Source organism: Lycium ferocissimum, chromosome 5 (assembly GCF_029784015.1).
Source record: "Lycium ferocissimum isolate CSIRO_LF1 chromosome 5, AGI_CSIRO_Lferr_CH_V1, whole genome shotgun sequence".
Taxonomy (NCBI): Eukaryota; Viridiplantae; Streptophyta; class Magnoliopsida; order Solanales; family Solanaceae; genus Lycium; species Lycium ferocissimum.
Window position 1 is genome coordinate 7318986 of NC_081346.1, and position 18614 is coordinate 7337599.

At 32.0% G+C, this 18614-nt stretch overlaps 2 protein-coding genes across 3 annotated transcripts; both read left to right on the forward strand.

The window, feature by feature from the left end:
* Positions 1 to 5244: 5244 nt before the first annotated feature.
* Positions 5245 to 10890, forward strand: LOC132055727 (heparanase-like protein 1). Of its 2 annotated transcripts, none has more exons than XM_059447688.1 (10): positions 5245 to 5512; positions 6264 to 6519; positions 6631 to 6667; positions 6814 to 6997; positions 7533 to 7681; positions 7781 to 8014; positions 8782 to 8971; positions 9099 to 9224; positions 9362 to 9461; positions 10199 to 10890. In XM_059447688.1, the coding sequence occupies exons 2-10, from the start codon at positions 6313 to 6315 to the stop codon at positions 10589 to 10591; spliced, it is 1620 nt and encodes a 539-aa protein (XP_059303671.1). In that variant the 5' UTR covers positions 5245 to 5512; positions 6264 to 6312; the 3' UTR covers positions 10592 to 10890. The 2 variants fall into 2 exon arrangements, with proteins under 2 accessions (XP_059303671.1, XP_059303672.1); XM_059447689.1 differs by lacking the exon at positions 5245 to 5512 and adding an exon at positions 5768 to 5916.
* Positions 10891 to 15776: 4886 nt separating this feature from the next.
* Positions 15777 to 16348, forward strand: LOC132055728 (uncharacterized). Its single transcript, XM_059447690.1, has one exon. It carries the CDS (start codon positions 15898 to 15900, stop codon positions 16162 to 16164), a length of 267 nt encoding a protein of 88 aa, XP_059303673.1. The 5' UTR covers positions 15777 to 15897; the 3' UTR covers positions 16165 to 16348.
* The last annotated feature ends 2266 nt before the right edge of the window (positions 16349 to 18614 follow it).

Consider the following 18614-nt stretch of genomic DNA (forward strand, 5'->3'; position numbering starts at 1 on the left):
ATGGGGCTGATTGAAGGTGTGATGAAGATGAAGTTGAAGAACAACTTAGCGTTCTAAAGGGTGGTGGGTTGGGTTGGGATTAGAAAGGGGGAACAGTATTATAACCGTTACCCCGTCGATTTCTATTAAAAAAAAAACGTTAACAAAAATTAATTAACGCGCGGGTCAGGCGCTGTCAAACACGCGCCCAGGTCTAGGCCACTAAAAGGGAAAATAATTAAAACGTAAGTTGTTAAGGGGGGTAAATAAATAGAAGTTAAGTTTAGTTTCCAAACTGAATTTTCGTGCCAAGTTCAGGGGTTAAATGATGTCTTTTCTCAAAAAAAAAAACTCTTTAATTTATGAAAATTGACAAGTAAGAATTTTTCTTTAAATAGACTCCAAATAAAATTAAGCTACTTAAATCCAGACAGAGGGAAGTTGTAATTGTTGAACTTTAAAGTTTAAACCAATCACACTTGTCGAGAAAATAAACCAATCACACTTGTTGCCCCTAGTTCCTAGATGGGGCCCCTGTAGAATTGAAAAAAATTCTTTCCCTAGTCTAGGGCAGGTGATGCCTGATGGAGAGAAAATGAAAGAGGTGAAAAATAACAACGTGCATTTATGCACTTGAGTTAAGACTGCAAGAGATAGGCTTATTAATAGGAAAATAAATTTATGGTATTGCTTCCCAAGACTCGTTCTAACACTTTAATTCAAATGTATCTTAATCGAAACAAGGTATCCAAAATAACATTAATATTAAGAGAGGATTTTTTTTTTTCGTCCATTCTGCAATATGAGAAATTTTATAATTAAGTAAACTTTCGAGGGATTTTTTTTTTATATATGTAGTAAAATTCAGATTTCCAGTAAAATCTTGATTGTGGTTCTATTAGCCATGTCGGTGGCCATTGAAGAAGTATGATCAAATTAATTACAATTCATCTAATTAGACAATGCTTGAAATCTTCCTACTTATTACACTCATTGAATTTTATGTTTATACGTTTCACACACCTTTAATAGTCGATTCACTCTTGATTATTCACTGTGTACTGCCTCATTAGTGATCAACAGCTAATGTATCTTTTGCAATATATTTTCTTCTTTGTAATTTTTTTCTTGACAGGCTGTCTATTTTATCTCACTGAGTTCTTCATTTCTTCCTATTTCAATACCAATCAATACTTGACTATAAGTGGTTTTGTTTGCACCAGGTTTTACCAAATCCATATCAGTATTTGACCATACTTTATAAACTACTACAAAATAAATGTTATCACAATGTGTACACAATCAGAATATTAACAGATTACAATCTATTTAAGTAACCTGATGTACCCGAAACTCCCTGTCCGATTATTGTACATTCGTGTCGCGTTAAGTGGTGGAGAAAATATTTTCATTAAAGGAAGCTAAAATATAAAGAAATCAACTTATGCAAAAATAAAAAACGATTCGACATATATTATATACATATAATTTTTTATTTTTTTTTACCTGTCTACATAATTTTCTAACAAAGAGGTGCCAAAGTGGTACCTTTTGAATAAGGGTGGAGGAGTTAGAACAGAGTTCGGAGCCAAAATGGCATATTTTTACAGCAATTAGACCAAAATAGGCTGTCTTTTTTTTTTATACCCAAATGGGTATTTCGTTGATCATTCAACGAAATACCCCATCTTGTTCATAGCAAAGAACTCTTTTTTTTTTTTTTTTTTTTTTTTGCTATTTCGTGGATTGTTCCACGAAATAGCTTTTTTTTTTTTTTTTTTTTGCATTTCGTGGAACAATCCACGAAATAGCTTCTTTTTTTTTTTTTTTTAATTTCGTGAAAAAAATGATTTTTTTTTTTACATATCATGACACAATCCACGAAATAGATGTTTTTTTTATTTTATTTCGTGAATAAAAAAAGAAATAGGAAATTATAATTTTTTTTGTTTTTGCATTTCGTGTATTAAAAAACGAAATAGGATAAATTTTTTTCTAATTTCGTTCGTATAAAAAGGAAATATATATATATATATATTATTTCGTGTATTAATGAAGGAAATTGATTTGTTTTTTTTGCATTTCGTAATCTAATGAACGAAATAGGTTTTTTTTTTTTTTTTTTTGTATTTAGTGAATAAAAAAATGAAATAGGAAATTATATATATATATATATATTGCATTTCGTGTATTAAAAAACGAAATAGGAAAATAATTTTATTTTCATTTCGTTTATATAAAAATGAAATAGGAATATATATTATTTTCCTATTTCGTTTTTTAATACACGAAATGCAATATATATATATATATATATATATATATATATATATTGCATTTCGTGTATTAAAAATAAATAGGAAAATAATATATATATACACGAAATGCAATATATATATATATTTCATTCATGTACCAATGAAATAGGATGAATATATATATATATTTTTGTGTTTCATTTATAAAAACATTTATATATTCACGAAATAAAAAAAAATCTTATTTCGTTTTTTAATAGACGAAAAAAAAACTAGTTGTAAAGTCAAGACATAACTTTATTTTAAATATAAATATAATTCTAAAAAATATAGGGAGAAAAACTAGTTGTAAAGTCGTCAAACTTTAGATGGTCATAACTTTGCGCTCGGACGTCCGATTTACGCGATTTTTTTTTTGACTTTGGGTATTTTTCCGAGATATAGGCACACAAACCGCCATAAGGCGGTTTGGCCGAGCCAATTTTAAAAAAAACGTCTTTTATCACATTCAATTTCAATTTTTTCCCAAATTGGCGTGAAATTTTCGGTTTATTTACTTATAAGATGATGATACGCAATAGATTTCAACGTAAAAATCCGGGGGTAATGTATCGTGAATGTCAATTTCACTTCATGCGGTTTCAATTTTTGAAAATAAAGCCGATTAATTTTCTCGATATATAAAGTTGACTAAAATAACCTTACGGTTAAACACTAAGTTTTTTGAAAAATATATTTTAAAAAAATTAAAAATTGGCTTTTAATCAATTTGGAATATATATATATATATATATATATATATATATATATATATATATATATAAAAAAAAATCAATTTCAAAAATATATAAAAAAACTATTTTTTTTTATATTTCGTGGATTGTTCCACGAAATGCAAAATAAAAAAAATAAAAAAACATATTTCGTGGATTGTTCCACGAAATGCAAAAAAAAAAAAAAAAAAAAAACAGTTTTAAATTAAAAAATAAAACAGTTTCGTTAATATAAATAAAACTGTTTTTTTTTTTTCATTTCGTGGAACAATCCACGAAATATGTTTTTTTTTTTTTTTTTTTTGCATTTCGTGGAACAATCCACGAAATATTTCATTGGTACATGAATGAAATATATATATATATATATATATATATATATATATATGTATGTATGTATTCCTATTTCATTTTTATATAAACGAAATGAAAATAAAATTATTTTCCTATTTCGTTTTTTAATACACGAAATGCAAAATATATATATATAAGTTCCTATTTCGTTTTTTTATTCACTAAATACAAAAAAAAAAAAAAAAACCTATTTCGTTCATTAGATTACGAAATGCAAAAAAAATAAAAAAACAAATCAATTTCCTTCATTAAAAACCGAAATAATATATATATATATATTCCAATTTCCTTTTTATACGAACGAAATTAGAAAAAAATTTAGCCTATTTCGTTTTTTAATACACAAAATGCAAACATAAAAAAAAATTATAATTTCCTATTTCTTTTTTTATTCACGAAATAAAATTAAAAAAATATCTATTTCGTGGATTGTGTCATGATATGTAAAAAAAAAAAAAATCATTTTTTTCACGAAATTAAAAAAAAAAAAAAAAAAGAAGCTATTTCGTGGATTATTCCACGAAATGCAAAAAAAAAAAAAAAAAGCTATTTCGTGGAACAATCCACGAAATAGCAAAAAAAAAAAAAAAAAAGAGTTAACGAACTATGAACGATGGCGGGGTATTTCGTTGAATGATCAACGAAATACCCATTTGGGTATAAAAAAAAAAAGACAGCCTATTTTGGTCTAATTGCTGTAAAAATATGCCATTTTGGCTCCGGACTCGAGTTAGAAACTTGAATGGTCCTCAACTTTGAGTAATTGGTCACCATAATCATAACTTTAGTTTGTCTTTCAAAAGTCACTCAACTTTGAGTTAGAAGCCTGTATGGTCACTCAACTTTGAATAATTGGCCACCATAGTCACTTTAACTTTGGTTTGTCTTTCAAAAGTCGCTCAACTTTGAGTTAGAAGCTTGGATGGTCACTCAACTTTGGGTAATTTGCCACCATAATCACTCAACTTTATTTTGTCTTCCAAAAGTCACTCAACTTTGAGTTAGAAGCTTGGATGGTCCCTCAACTTTTGGAAGATAAACAAAAATAGAGTGATTATGGCGGCCAATTATCCAAAGTTGAGTTACCATTTAAGCTTCTAACTCAAAGTTGAGTGACTATGATGGCCAATTAGCCAAAGTTGAGTGACTATCCAAACTTCCAAGCTGACGTGGCCGCGAGGAATCAAGAGTTCTTTGCGGATACTGACTTGGATCTCGGGTGACGGAATAAGGCGGCCAGAAGCGACGAGTAGTCGCGGTCGAAGCTTGGCTCTAGCCGATAGGCTAGCAGTAAGCTTGGCTACAGCGAAGCGCGCCACTTAGGGCCATTAAATCAGAAATTGCTCCTTGTTAGAGATTTCTTCATTCTAAAGATTCAAACCTAAATTTTTAATTAATAATGAAAGGATCTCATTTTTGTCTCACAACATCTCTCGACAATTAATAGTCGTGTGTATAAGTTTGATAAAGGAAATTCTCTCAACTAGTGCAACAAATCATGATTGGTTAAACTTGTTTTAGACGAAAGTGGACGGCTAGTGTTTTTTTCCTTTTTTTTTTTTTTCAAATCTGACGGCGGCTGTTGACCGAACCAAATCTTAGCCTAGTGTGAAAAAAATAGTACTGCTACATACAAATAGTACGTAATATACTTCTTTTCAAACCAACAAATATTTAATATAATATACTGGAATAGTAATAGTAACGGAATCATTTTATTTTTCTCTTCTTTGGCACAACATTTAGCTAACTCAAGGTGTAAAGGCATGACTTTAAGCTGAAGACAACTTCGAATCAAACAAAAATAATTGGACAATGGTCTCTCCACCTCATCATATTTCATCTTTCCTATTGCCTCCCATTGTTTGTCGGCACTTTACACGAGCCACTGTACGCTACATATCTACCAAAATGAATGAATGAATGATGACTGTTAGTTGATTCTGACACTTCAACAAAAAAAAAAAAAAAAAAAGAAGCTTCAATATTTAGCTATCTCTGTGAAATCTAAGGCCAAACCATTTCACTTCACTTGTTATTCTTTTCATACACGCAGATTATCGCTGTGTTTTTCTCTTTTTGTGCTCTGTTGAGTGCTATTATGCTGTATTACTAGTGTTCGACATTGTTTCTTATTTGGGTTGTGAGGTGAATTTCATCGGTTCTTTATAAAAGCTTCTTAATTCTTAACATTGCAGTAGATAGTTTTAATGGACTTTTCTCTTTGTAGTATTTGGATCTTGTTAGCTAAGTGTATTTGGTTAATATGTTATATGTGTATTGTGTTGATGTGGATGACACAGTGACTTCATTTATACTGCTGGTACTTGTCGTAGACGTGAAGAAAAAGCTTTCCAAGACTAAAAAGTGAAAAGTCTTTAATAGGTTCTGGATTTAAGCAGTGTCTAATTAACTTCCAAATTTAGAAATTTCTTCTCTATCTTCATGACTTTTGTCCTTGTAAAAAAAGTTATGATCTTGCTACACTTGACTTGACTATAGAGTTCAAGGTTCTTTACTTCTTTTACATCTGAGAAAAGAAAAGCAGTTTGGTTAGCTTCCTCATTTCCCATTCATATTTTCTTAGATAAACATTTGGTTGTCAAAATATAGGTCTTGGTTTATTTTATATACAAGAAATAAGAAATTCATTTATAATTTCCAGAGAGGTACTTGAATATCTAAATTAATGTATACCTTTTTATCTAAGCTTTCTGAAAAGACCATGAAGTTTTGAATTGGGAAAGTAAATCACTTTGTTAAGCTGCTCAAGTATAGAGTTGCTAAATTTTTGTATGATATTGTGCAATGAAATGTTACTGTATTTGTATACTTTTTAGAAAGAATAACTTACTCTTTAAGGTCTCTTAACACTTATTTGTTTGCTTCCTCTTGGCAGTATATGACTCGGTTCAAACAGCAGTGAAGTTGTGAAGGTTAATCATCTAATGGACTTCAGAACCTTGTTAATCTTTCTTGCATTATGCCCTGCATTTTCAGCGCAAACAATTAAAGATACAGAACTAATGATTGATGCATCTGTGAAAATTGCACAAACAGATGCTAATTACATTTGTGCTACCATTGATTGGTGGCCAAAAGAGAAGTGTAATTACAAGCAGTGTCCTTGGGGCTTGGCATCTATTACACATCTGGTAAGATCCTACTAGCTTGTTATTGAAGGGATATGTTGTTCTTCAATATTAAAAGTATAAATGATTAAGGAATGACTGGTGAGTGTTCATAAATGTGTTTTGCTTTGTCAGGATTTATCTCATCCATTTCTGGAAAATGCTATACGAGGTTTGCACGTACCATTAACCATAATTTTAACTTAATTCCAAGTTGTTTATGTTATTAGTTATTACCATAATTATCAAACTAGACTTCTTTCTCTATGTCTCTTTAATTTTTACTCTTATTGTGATTTACATTTATTGGTGATACAGCTTTCAAGGGTTTGAGATTACGGCTCGGAGGTTCTTTACAAGACCAAGTAATATATGGTGTAGGCAACTTAAAATCTCCTTGCCATCCATTCACCAAGCAGAAGGATGGGTTGTTTGGATTTTCTAAGGGATGTTTACATATGCATAGATGGGATGAGCTAAACGGCCTTTTCAAGAAGACAGGGTAAGATATGTAAAATCTGTCCTTCTCTATTGCATTCAGCAATATAAGCATGTAACCACGTCTTGGCTAATAATACACTAGAGTCCAAGTTTGGTTGATGTCCAAATTTGACCACTTTCATCTCTTCAAATGACTCTTTGAAGGTCTAAATTGATGGCAATTGGAGTGTTTCACATCCAACCAGAAATCTGACGCTAGTAAAATACTAAAATCTATCATAATCTGCAGTTCTTTGAAATTTGCGCTTGAAAAATTGATGAGTGAATACAAGGTGAATTTAAATAGATAGTTTTTGATACGTCCCTCTGCCGAAACATCCTGAATAGCATCCATGACTCTTTAATGTCACTACTTTTAAATCCTGAATTGCATCCAAACTCCAAGAAACCTAAAATTGTAGAATACTGTGCTTTGAAATATCTATTTCTTTTTATACCGCGGGACTATGACTTATCACAAAAAGATAAAGTAATAACTCTAGGAATCTCAAAAACTTACCGTGATTTTCATTTGAGTTCCACTGCTTTTGCTGCAGAGCACTTGTGACTTTTGGCTTGAATGCACTGTATGGGAGACGACGGACCAATAGGCATGTGTGGGTAGGAAATTGGGATTCCAGTAACGCCCTTGACTTCATAAGATACACTGTTGCCAAGGGCTACCAGATACACTCATGGGAACTTGGTATAATTTCTGGCATAATTCTTTCTTCTTCCAAATTTATGTAAATTTCTCCTTTACCAGAGAGGTTCCTTTCCTCAATCATGCTTTCTGGTTTTGCAGGAAATGAATTGAGTGGTAATGGGATTGGTGCGAGTGTTAATGCTGTACAGTACGGAAAAGATGTTATCCATCTGCACAATCTCATAAGCCAAGTATATAAGAATTTCCACGGACGTCCTCTACTATTAGCACCAGGAGGATTCTATGGTGCTGAGTGGTTCAGCAAGCTCCTGAAGGTTTCAGGACCTGGCACTGTCAATGCCTTAACGCATCATATTTATAATCTTGGTCCGGGTGAGCTAATGCAGATCTGTTTTTACTTTAAACTCATAAAACCATTAATGAAATCTTAAATGTTTTTGTTTATGACACTTGGTCTCCATATTTCTGTTATTTGAATTATTTTGTTGGTAAGAGCATTTGAGATGATAGAAAGCTGCATAAAAATGCTTTTTGCTGGTCAATTAAATTAATCATGTTTTCGCAATATGTTAGTTTTGAAGCTTAACAGGTTAATTACATTCTTGAAAAATTGACTGCTCCGATCTATATCTTCATGTGTAATTGTTCGAAAGACTCTAGAAAAGAGATTTATCATTCTGGTTTATTCTTATGTAGTTTCTTTCATCTTTCAGTTGAGGCCTCTTTTTTAGTTACTTCTACATTTATCAACTTTATGTAAGTCACTATATCCGGTCGAACTTAATATCTTAATACTATCTGAAATGAAGAATAAAAGGATAAAGTCCCTATTATTCTCTTGGTTCTTAAAATTCTCCTATCTTAGTCTCACTGGACAGTTTCACGTGCTTATGGACAATGTTAATGATCATCCTCAAACAATTCTCAATTTTAGAGAATTCATGAAAACTGTAAGAATCTTGAGTCAACAGTACAATTTTAAATCATCCATTATGTTTCGTTGCCAAACAGTTTTTATGTGGGAACTCCGGACTGTAGATTTTTTATTGTGTACATAGCGTGATATAACTGCTTGCATTATCGAGATCTCGGAGCTGAAAATTATTAATATTAATTAAAGCAGAAGTGTTCTGTTTCAGGGTCCGATCACAAGCTTGTGGATAAAATTTTAAATCCTGAATACCTGAATAAAATATCAGATACATACCGCAGTCTTACTCAAACCATTGAAAGGAATGGTCCTTGGGCTTCAGCTTGGGTTGGAGAATCTGGTGGAGCCTACAACAGTGGAGGTCCTAATGTGTCTAATGCCTTCGTAGATAGTTTTTGGTAAATTTTCTTGATTTAATTTGATTTATAGTATTAGCTAGCAGTCAAGTGAAACATTTCTGGAGACCATAATTCAGGCAGGGGGTATGATTTTTCATTCATGCCTGGCCTTTAATATGGATTATAGGTACTTAGATCAGCTCGGGATGGCAGCCAAGCACCATACTAAAGTATACTGCAGGCAGACTCTTATTGGTGGAAATTATGGGCTCCTTGATACCAAAACGTTTGTTCCAAATCCTGATTATTATAGGTGGGGTGCTTGACTACTTTATTCAAGTTTGACTTCGATTACTAAAAGGAGCAGGTTGTGAAATTTTTATATTTCTGTATTAGGTCCTTGACAATCTAATCAAAATGATTTGGTCTTTCCATTTCAATTTAATACAGTGCACTTCTTTGGAATAAACTGATGGGAAAAGAAGTTCTTGATGTTAGCAGCAAAGGATCACCACATTTGCGCTCTTATGCCCATTGTACAAAAGATAGAGTAAGAGATCTGTGTGTATTCTGATTCATTTATGTTACCTGATATGCATTAATACATTGGAACATTATCTTAATAGTAATTGCTTTGAAGCTTCTCCAAGAGGAATTCTTGCGTTTAACTTTAAAAAACTGTCTGCTGCACAAGCTATTATGTCAATCTAACATGTTGAGTAGGCTCAAACATCATATATGCTCTTAGTTAGACCAACAAAGGTGCAATTACTCAAAGTTCTGACACATAAGGACCATATGCTATTTAGGTTTGTGAACCCTGCAGGGGAAGTTATCACTAGATTTAGCTAGATGTTACGTGTTTCACTGCTGCTTCCTTTTGTAGGCTATGTGATAAGCCTTAGTGAGTTTTCTTCTCCTGAGAAAACACTGACTCAGTAAAACTTATCCGCATCCGGTGTTTGTATCAAACCACACTGACTCTGGCATTTCCCTTAGTTCGTAAACCAACCTTCGCATTCTTGCACATCAGAATTGCAGCCAATGTTCCTAACTTATGCACTACGCTGCTTATATTGTGCTTTGTTCTGAAAATGGATCATCCAAAATGAAGCCAAAATGAAGGATTATACTATATTCCTCCTGTGCATTCACTTCCCTCTCATTTCTCGTTTTCATTATGTGCATGTGCCACTGTCTTCAAATCTCTACTTGATTATTTGCATCTCCATGCTACTCTGAAAGACCAAAACCGTGTATTAACTTACTGGTGTTGCCTTTGTGCAGGCAGGTGTGACTTTACTTCTGATCAATTTAAGCAACCAGATCCACTATGGGGTCAACATCCAATCTAGTGCAGATACCAGCTTCCAAGTTGGTGAGAAAAAAAATCAAACGAAAAAGTCATTCGTGCACGGTCTTAAGGAAAGTGTTTCGTGGGTAGGAAGCAGATCATCAGATGTTACATTGTTGCGAGAAGAGTATCATCTAAGTCCAGAAGGTGGCAGCATTAAAAGCAGAAGAATGCTCCTCAATGGGAAATTATTGCAACTTACAGAAACAGGAGACATTCCAAGTTTGTCTCCAGTGCTTAGAAGTTTAAAATCTCCAATATCTATTGCACCATTGTCCATCAAGTTCATTGTATTCCCCAATTTTAATTCTCCCAGTTGTAGATAAGTGGAGTATTACTGAGAGGTGAGAGCTCGCATTATAATCAGCATAACATAGATTCATCATTCATGCACTATAATTTGAATACACTATACCAGCCCCTTGTAGTCGATTATAATTTCACGTGGAATAACTCATTAAAGTATCAATTTTTTTTCTTCATCTCCATCTACCTCTGTTACATTTCTTTTTATCCTTATTTAATATATGCTCTTGCCTTTGTGTATGTGGGTTATAAACCGGTAAGTTAGCAGAATGAAGCTTTGGATGTAACTTCCAATTACAAATACCACAATATTCTCTTATTTTCCGTTTTCCTTTGTGCATACCTGCACACATTAAAGGAGGTACGGCTACACTTCTCAAAAGACTTGGGATTTATCTTATGACAACAAAAGGATAGGATAGTAGGTCGTCCGTAAAGTTGAGATGTGTAAATAGATTTTTCAAATAAGTTTAGCCGGTAACTTATATATTTTTCTTGAAAAGAAATAAATCTTTGGAATATGAGCAAGTAAACGGAAAAAAGAGAATAATTTTCCATTTATTTCTTCTTCCTTTGCTTTAGAATTTTTCAATTAGATATACGTTCAGGATATCAAGATTAATTGGAATAATAAGGGAAGATTGTCGCCTCAATTATTGATAAATTTCTAATTGAGTTTCATAATACTCGACTAGATTTGTATTTTCTTAGTTGCTCTTCTAACCAAATTTCACACATTTAACGAATTTTTAACTTAAAATAACGAGTGGAAATGCCATATTATAGCATAAAAACAAATATAAACGTGGGGTCACAGCCAAAAAAATGATCTACAGAAATATATTACTCCCTCCGGCCCAAAAAGATTATCCTCCTTTGATTTAACACAAAATTTAAGAAATAAAGAAAGACTTTTGAAATGTGTGGTCCAAAACAAGCCTTAGATATTTGTGTGGCTGTAAATCATCTCATAAAATTAAATTGTTTCTAAATATAGAAAGGTGATAATCTTTTTGGGACAGATTAAAAAGGAAAGGAGGACAATCTTTTTGGGACAGAGGGAGTACTAGTTGATGGAATAAATCTCTATTAATTGAAGGATAAAAGTGATGGAATACAGGCATACGCAGCGGAAGCAAATAGCCAGGATCGAACTTGCATGTAATATATACAACACATAATCAAGATATTAATCAAACATAAAATTAATACTCATCTCTTGAAGCGTGACCGCGACCAAGAATCGAATCTTCAACCACGAACACATACTATCCACGAGATCGTCATCTTTCAGTTCCACAGTCTTCTGCTGTGTAACCCGAATAATACCAGAATTTGTGAAATTCGTGTGGGCGAATTTCTATGGAAAAAATTGAAAAAACTTCTAAAACCCTTCACCTCCTTATGGAATAAGACCCCTATTTTATAACTACAGGTTTTAGGGTTTTTTTTTTTATACCCTTTTCCAAAACCTGCTAGGTCTTTACTTTCCACCAATAAATAATATTCCATTTAATTTTTTATTATTCGGGCACAGTAGGGACCACAGAATTTAATTAACGAGGCTTCCTATTATGGAATTAATTCAAAAAATCTGAATTAATCCTACCATAATAAATTACGAATTATTCTACTAAAAAATCATAACTGCACTCCTCAGTTCAATTTCGAAATCATACATTAAAACTTATTTAACTCTCCATGTTAAGATTACAGATACCAATCATTAAATTAAATTAAATTACTGCCAATTTAATTCGTTGACTAATTGAATCCTTTATATTTCTGCTTAACTTACATCATGTAACGGATACAAAATCCACCACGGGGGTTTTCATACGAGGCTTATAAGCATCCATAAAGGGGTATCATCAATCTCAAAGTCGAGACATGGATTCTATCAACTAATTATTATTTCACAAATGGAATTTGCCATTATCCAATTCACCAGGAATACATAGACCCGCAATTGAGTCGTACCTTTTAATAAATCAAAATAATGAACAAATCACATTGATCATAATAATTATATCAAGATTAAGAGTATAAGTACATTTAATGAACTAGAGAATTTGTTTTATATATTTAGTACAAAAACACTTATCTCTACTTGGTCCGTTCAATACATACAAAATGTACTAGTACAAGAAGACGGAACTATACTGTTCCCATAATGAAAATACATTATATTAAGGGAAAAGGGTCAAAAATACCCCTCTACTTTGGAAAAAGGGCTAAAAATATCCTCCAAATTTATTTGGGGTCAAAAATACCCCTCCCATCCTTAAAGTTTTCAAATATACCCCTGTCTTGACGGAAATTATCCCCCAAAATAACCCGAAATCATTTTTGAAACCCGCTCCATCATTTAAACCCGACCCAACTAAATAATAACCTATAAAATTCCTTATTCCCCCAATACGTAGGTTTGAAGTTTGAGGGAATTGGGGGAATAAAGGGATCTTATGGGTTATTATTTAGTTGGGTCGGGTTTAAATAATGGAACGGGTTTAAATAATGATTTCGGTTATTTTGGGGATAATTTCCGTCAAGACAGGTATATTTGAAAACTTTAAGGATGAGAGGGGTATTTTTGACCCAAAATAAGTTCGGAGGATATTTTTAGCCATTTTTCCAAAGCAGAGGGATATTTTTGACCCTTTTCCCTTATATTAATCTTGGGCTACAGTCATACCGATGGCTTTGTCCAATTTCCATCTTAGATTGTGAACATAAATTTTATACTTATAAGAACCGACGATTTAATCTTCCGTATATAAGCTAAACTCTAAACACTAAATCATCTACTATATAAGTAAAGGACACACATACTAGTACATGATCTATTTAATTCTTTATTAAATAATGAATAAATAATTGTTCTATAATAAATACTATATCCAAACACATGGTTAATAGTATATATCCCAACAAAAAGTACGTTTTAGACATATATTGCAAAGATCAAAACTATTCAAGTTTATTTTTTATCAAAAGTGCTTTTTTTTTTTTTCAATAAGTGCTTATTTCAAAAAAGTGAGGTGTTTGGTCAAAATTTTGAAAGAAAATAAGTGCTTCTGGGAGTAGCAGAAACAGTCAATTAGAAGCTAACAAGATTAGTTTTTGGCCAAAAGCACTTTTGAGAAAAATACAATTACAAACACTTTTAAAAGCTTGGCAAAACACTAATTGCTGTTCAAAAGTGCTTTTTAACTTTAATTATTTAAACACAAACTGCTTTTCATCAAAAATACTATTTTAAAAAGCACTTGTACAAAAACCTTTTTCAAAATAAGCTGATTTTAGAAACTTACTAAACAATCTATGAATCACTTTTGTAATTCTGTTCAATACTAGTGGCATTTGGCCCGGGCTTAGAATTAAGATTAAACGTTAAATTGTAATTTTTTCTTATTTTCACGCTCTTTGTGACATTAAGTTATTGAAAGATTACTCCGATATTTTCTACAAACTCTTTAAAACTAAAGACTTCCCATATATTTAAATTGCACAAAAATATTTAAAACTTGAACAAAGATTCTTTTTTTGTCTTTACTTTAGACTTTTTTTTTTTTTTTTAACTTCAAACAAATTCATGAAATAAAGTGTCTTCATTTTTTAACAACATCCAATATGAACTATAACGTCTTCTTTCAAAAAGACGAAAAATTGTTTGGTTCTAGAGACATCAATTATATGCTATATTTATTCTTTGTTGAGATTTTAATGAGGTTACTTATAAACAAAGATAATAATCAAATAAATATAAATAAAATTTTATACTTTACTACTATTTGTAGATGTTAATTTCAATTAAATTATACAAAGTGTATCGAAAAGATGAAGAAAATTTATTACTTTTCTCGATAAAATTGGACTTTCCTTTTACTTTCTAAAAATTTATGTGGTGAGAAAATGAAATTTTTTTCTTTTGTTAGTTTAAGTGGAACATTATTGTACAAAATGTATATCTTAATTACTTTCTCAAACACAAATGAATATTCAATGCTTCATGATTCATTTAACCACGTTTTCCTGTGTTAACAAACACTGCCTAACATTTTCTCAAACCGCCAACGGAAAAAGATACTCAAGAAACATAAAAAGTTTACTCCCTTTTGTCACAAGTTGTTTGACGTTAGTACTGCTTGGAATACTGAAGTTTGTTTCATTAACTACATATTTTCAAAGATGTTCTCAACATTTAAATTACTCCATCAAGTTCAAATTACAGTTTCTTTTTATGTAATTTTTAAGTGTAAATATATATTGAGAAACATATCTATGAATTCATACAAAAAAATGAACTGACTAACTGGGTATTTTTTTTAGATGAATGGAGTATAAGCTAAAATTTACATTGTCTGTTAGGTATAAAAACTATTATTAAGTACGCGTGCATTGAATTTTAAAAAAATATTATAATACACCACATAATATCTGGAAAAAAAAGGTTAATTTTGTTAAGCAAGAAGGATATAGCTAATCAACATGCAAACCAACAAAACATGCCAATGAAAAGATTTAATTTTCAATATAGTTAATAAATGATTAGATAAAATAAAAGTTTGGGTGACAATATCTAATCCAAACGAAGACCAATTATATCTGTTAAATTTTCAAAGTTTCACATTGAATAATCAAAGAGTTGTTAATTAGAGAAACTTCAATTTTTGTGAGCAATACATATTTTAATTAAGGTAACTACAAATGCAGTGTATTTTCTCATTCAAATTATGCATAGTGACATGTTTCTTTTAGTTGACATCATCACAATTCACAATTTCTTAAGCATTTTAAGAGGATCTTAAATTTTTTTAAATTTAACAAAATTGGGTGCGGCACCTTAAATAATAAAGAACTAAAGTAGGAGTAAAAATAAGGCATATGAAAAAGTTATAGTACATGTCACATTACCTTAAAAAAAAATTAGTTTTAGGGGTTTTGTATTATCAAAAAAAGATGTCTTGATATTTTAAAACACCCTATAGTAGATGAAACAATAAAAGACAAATATAAGAGTAAATTTGGAAGAAGCAACCTTTAGTTGGTAACTCTTAGTTGTAATGTAACTAAAAAATTTAACTAAGAACTACAAAAAAGTTAGATTAACCCATATTATATAGAGTATCAAAAAATTTAACTAGGGACTATAAAAAAAATTAGATTGATTCTTATTATATATACCAATATAAGGACCAAACATGGAATAGTAAAATTCCCTTTTGCCTTTTCGGTGTTAGAACTTAAAACCCGAGAAGTTTGTAGATAAAACGACCTCTACGCCGCTTCGACAAACACACAATAGTAAAACCTTGGATAAAAAATGGCATCGCCGGCGCGTGGGGAAGTGCTTACTCTATTCCGGTCATTCCTACGAACGGCGCGTCAGTTCCCCGATTACAACATAAGGGAATACACTAAGCGCAGAACAATCGATGGGTTTCGCCACAACAAAGACCTAACGGATCCTTCTAAGGTTACTGCTGCTTTTTCCGATGGTAGGACACAGCTCGAGATTGCAAAGAGACAGGCTGTAGTTTACTCTCTCTACGCGCCTAAAGTGAAGAGCGTTATGGAATTGAAGCAGTAATATGTACTGGAATTTTTTGTCATTTTTAATCCCCCTTTTTTTGATTGTTAAAACAATACAATAATTCTGTGAGCTATTGGATTATGAATGGTGTTTTGTAGAAAGCCCCAGGGTTTTGGTTTCTTTTGTATCATCAGATATCAATGTTACTGCCGTGTATTATTGATGTCATAGTCCTCTTCGGGGTTTTGACTTGAATGCTTTTGTTAGCTTAGCACAATTTGATAAATAGATTAAAGATTGTGGTTTCCATTTGCCTTGTGAATGTGACTGGTTGGTAGGGCAAAAAGCCCTAGGTTTTTGTATTTTTGAAGCATCAAATATCATATGTGATGAATGTAGCTGCCGTGTATTGCTGTTGTTTTTGTTGTTGATAGTCCTAGATATTTATTTGAAAGCATCTATTTTGGATGAAGGTCAAGGGCGTTGTGGAATTAAACCAGTAATACTGTTGAACTTTTGTTATTTTTAATCCCTTTTGATGATTAAAACAATAGAATAATTGTGTGAGCCAGTAATACTATTGGATTTTTGTAGGAAGCCCTAGGGTTTTTTTTTTTTTTTTTTTTGTATCATTGAATATCAAGTGTGATGAATTCACTGCCGTGTATTATTGATGTTCTTTAACTGATAGTCATCGGTTATGTATTTGAAAGAAGGGATCTTTACATAAATAGTTGGCCAAATTCACTGTTTACTTTGCCTAGCTTATATACATAGATTATCCATTGATTATGCATGAATGATGTATATATTACACATTTGCTGACTACTTTTAATCTAAGGGTTGGGTGGACGGCTATTTAGGTTAATCTTTCTTCAAAGAGTTGATTTCCATAAAGGACTAACCTTCTTTTGACTCGAATGCTTTTGTTAGCTTAGCACATTTGAATACAATATGTGATTGTAAATTAGAGATTGTGGTTCCATTTGTCTGTTGAATGGCTGGATGGTTTAATGCACGATCTTGTGGCATTGTTGACCGGTCATGTGTCCTAGTTATTTGGATTCCAGAATGCGTGTGTATATGGATTCGGGTAATGTCTTCAGATTATTGGCTGATTTTCTGTCTGGATATCTTGATTCAGATTTAACTGATGCTGCACTTGCTTGTTGTATAAGCATTGTAGATTTTAGCAGTGTATTTTGTTAAAGTTTGTTACTTCTGATATTGTGGATTATATGGGAATAGGGAACTGCACGGTCAAAAGTAACAAACAGCTCCTGGTGGTAAAGAAGTTCAGTTTGCCTTGATGACTGAAGGCAAGCTACTATAACCTTAGCAGCTTTAACAAACGATTGAGGGTAACTGTTGACTTTATCAGTAATAAGTACTTGAACCTAGAAATTCTAGTTTGCGCTAATGTTGTTGAGGTATTTGAGTATCCTTGACCCTTAGCTGAACTTAGTTTTGTCATGAGGAGTTGTTTCTCTGTGATAGGACTATATGTAAGTTCTCACTTGGATTAAAGAAGTTGGTAGAATAGCAACTGAAAGGGGAAGGCTACTTTCAACAACTTTGGGAGAGACCAAGGCCAACAGAAGGTTACAATATCTCTTATTTTTTCTCAATTCCTATATATCAATTTCTCTTAATATTATAGTGACTAGAAAATTCGGAGTAGCTATGCTTCCTTTTTTCTCCATTTTTTTGGATGAGTATACTTCCTTTTTCCATGTTCTTTCGCAAGCTTTCAGCCTCCCGGTTCTTTTTGTTTAAGGCAACCTCAGAAGGGACGTCTAACTCTGAAAACCTTGTTCTGGCTTAGCTCTTCTTTTCCTTGTTTTCTGATGGACCAGTGAGGCATAACGACTGACTTTCAATAACTTCTTGTCAATCCAAATTTCTTTTCTGATTAATGTTTTCAAAACCCATGAGAAGGGCTCTAATCAGCTTGTCTTACCAATTTATGCTCAACATGGTGACAGTATATCCTCTCTAAACCAAATGTAGTTACAGTCCGCGTAGTCTATGACCCTAACACCAACTAGAGTGTATGTAACTTAGTAGAGAATACAGCATTTTGACTGTGACCACTCACAGACCTTTTATAGCATTGGCTTTATTAGAGCTATTGCTGCAACAAACAACAGCTATGAAGGCATTCTTTAAAGACATAACAGCTGAAGCCCTTACTGTGTTAGAACCAGAAACTCTTTATATGGAAGCTAATTTCTTTTTTCCCGCTTGCCCTGTTACTGGGATTTCCTTTGTGTATATCTTGTGTGCATGAAATGGATGTCTTGAAAGCTGATTTAAGTGGGATACTTTTGAATCTAAAGTGTGTTTGATCTCGGAAACCAACAAGAGGAATACCCAGTAGGCTGGCTATTTGTGCTCTTTAAAGTTTTAAGTGTGTTCAAACATTCATCATCCTGGGCATTCTTTCGTTGTCTCTCCCCACGTCTCAAGTATGGTTAGGTGACTGCGTTTTGGTACTAAGGCAACT

Excerpts from the sequence above, each read along its gene's own strand:
- LOC132055727 (XM_059447688.1), top strand. The coding sequence starts at position 6,313 with ATGGACTTCAGAACCTTGTTAATCTTTCTTGCATTATGCCCTGCATTT. Across the intron at positions 6,520-6,630 it reads TGGCATCTATTACACATCTG|GATTTATCTCATCCATTTCT; the intron begins GTAAGATCCTAC and ends TTGCTTTGTCAG. Across the intron at positions 8,972-9,098 it reads GCCTTCGTAGATAGTTTTTG|GTACTTAGATCAGCTCGGGA; the intron begins GTAAATTTTCTT and ends TATGGATTATAG.
- LOC132055728 (XM_059447690.1), top strand. The coding sequence starts at position 15,898 with ATGGCATCGCCGGCGCGTGGGGAAGTGCTTACTCTATTCCGGTCATTC.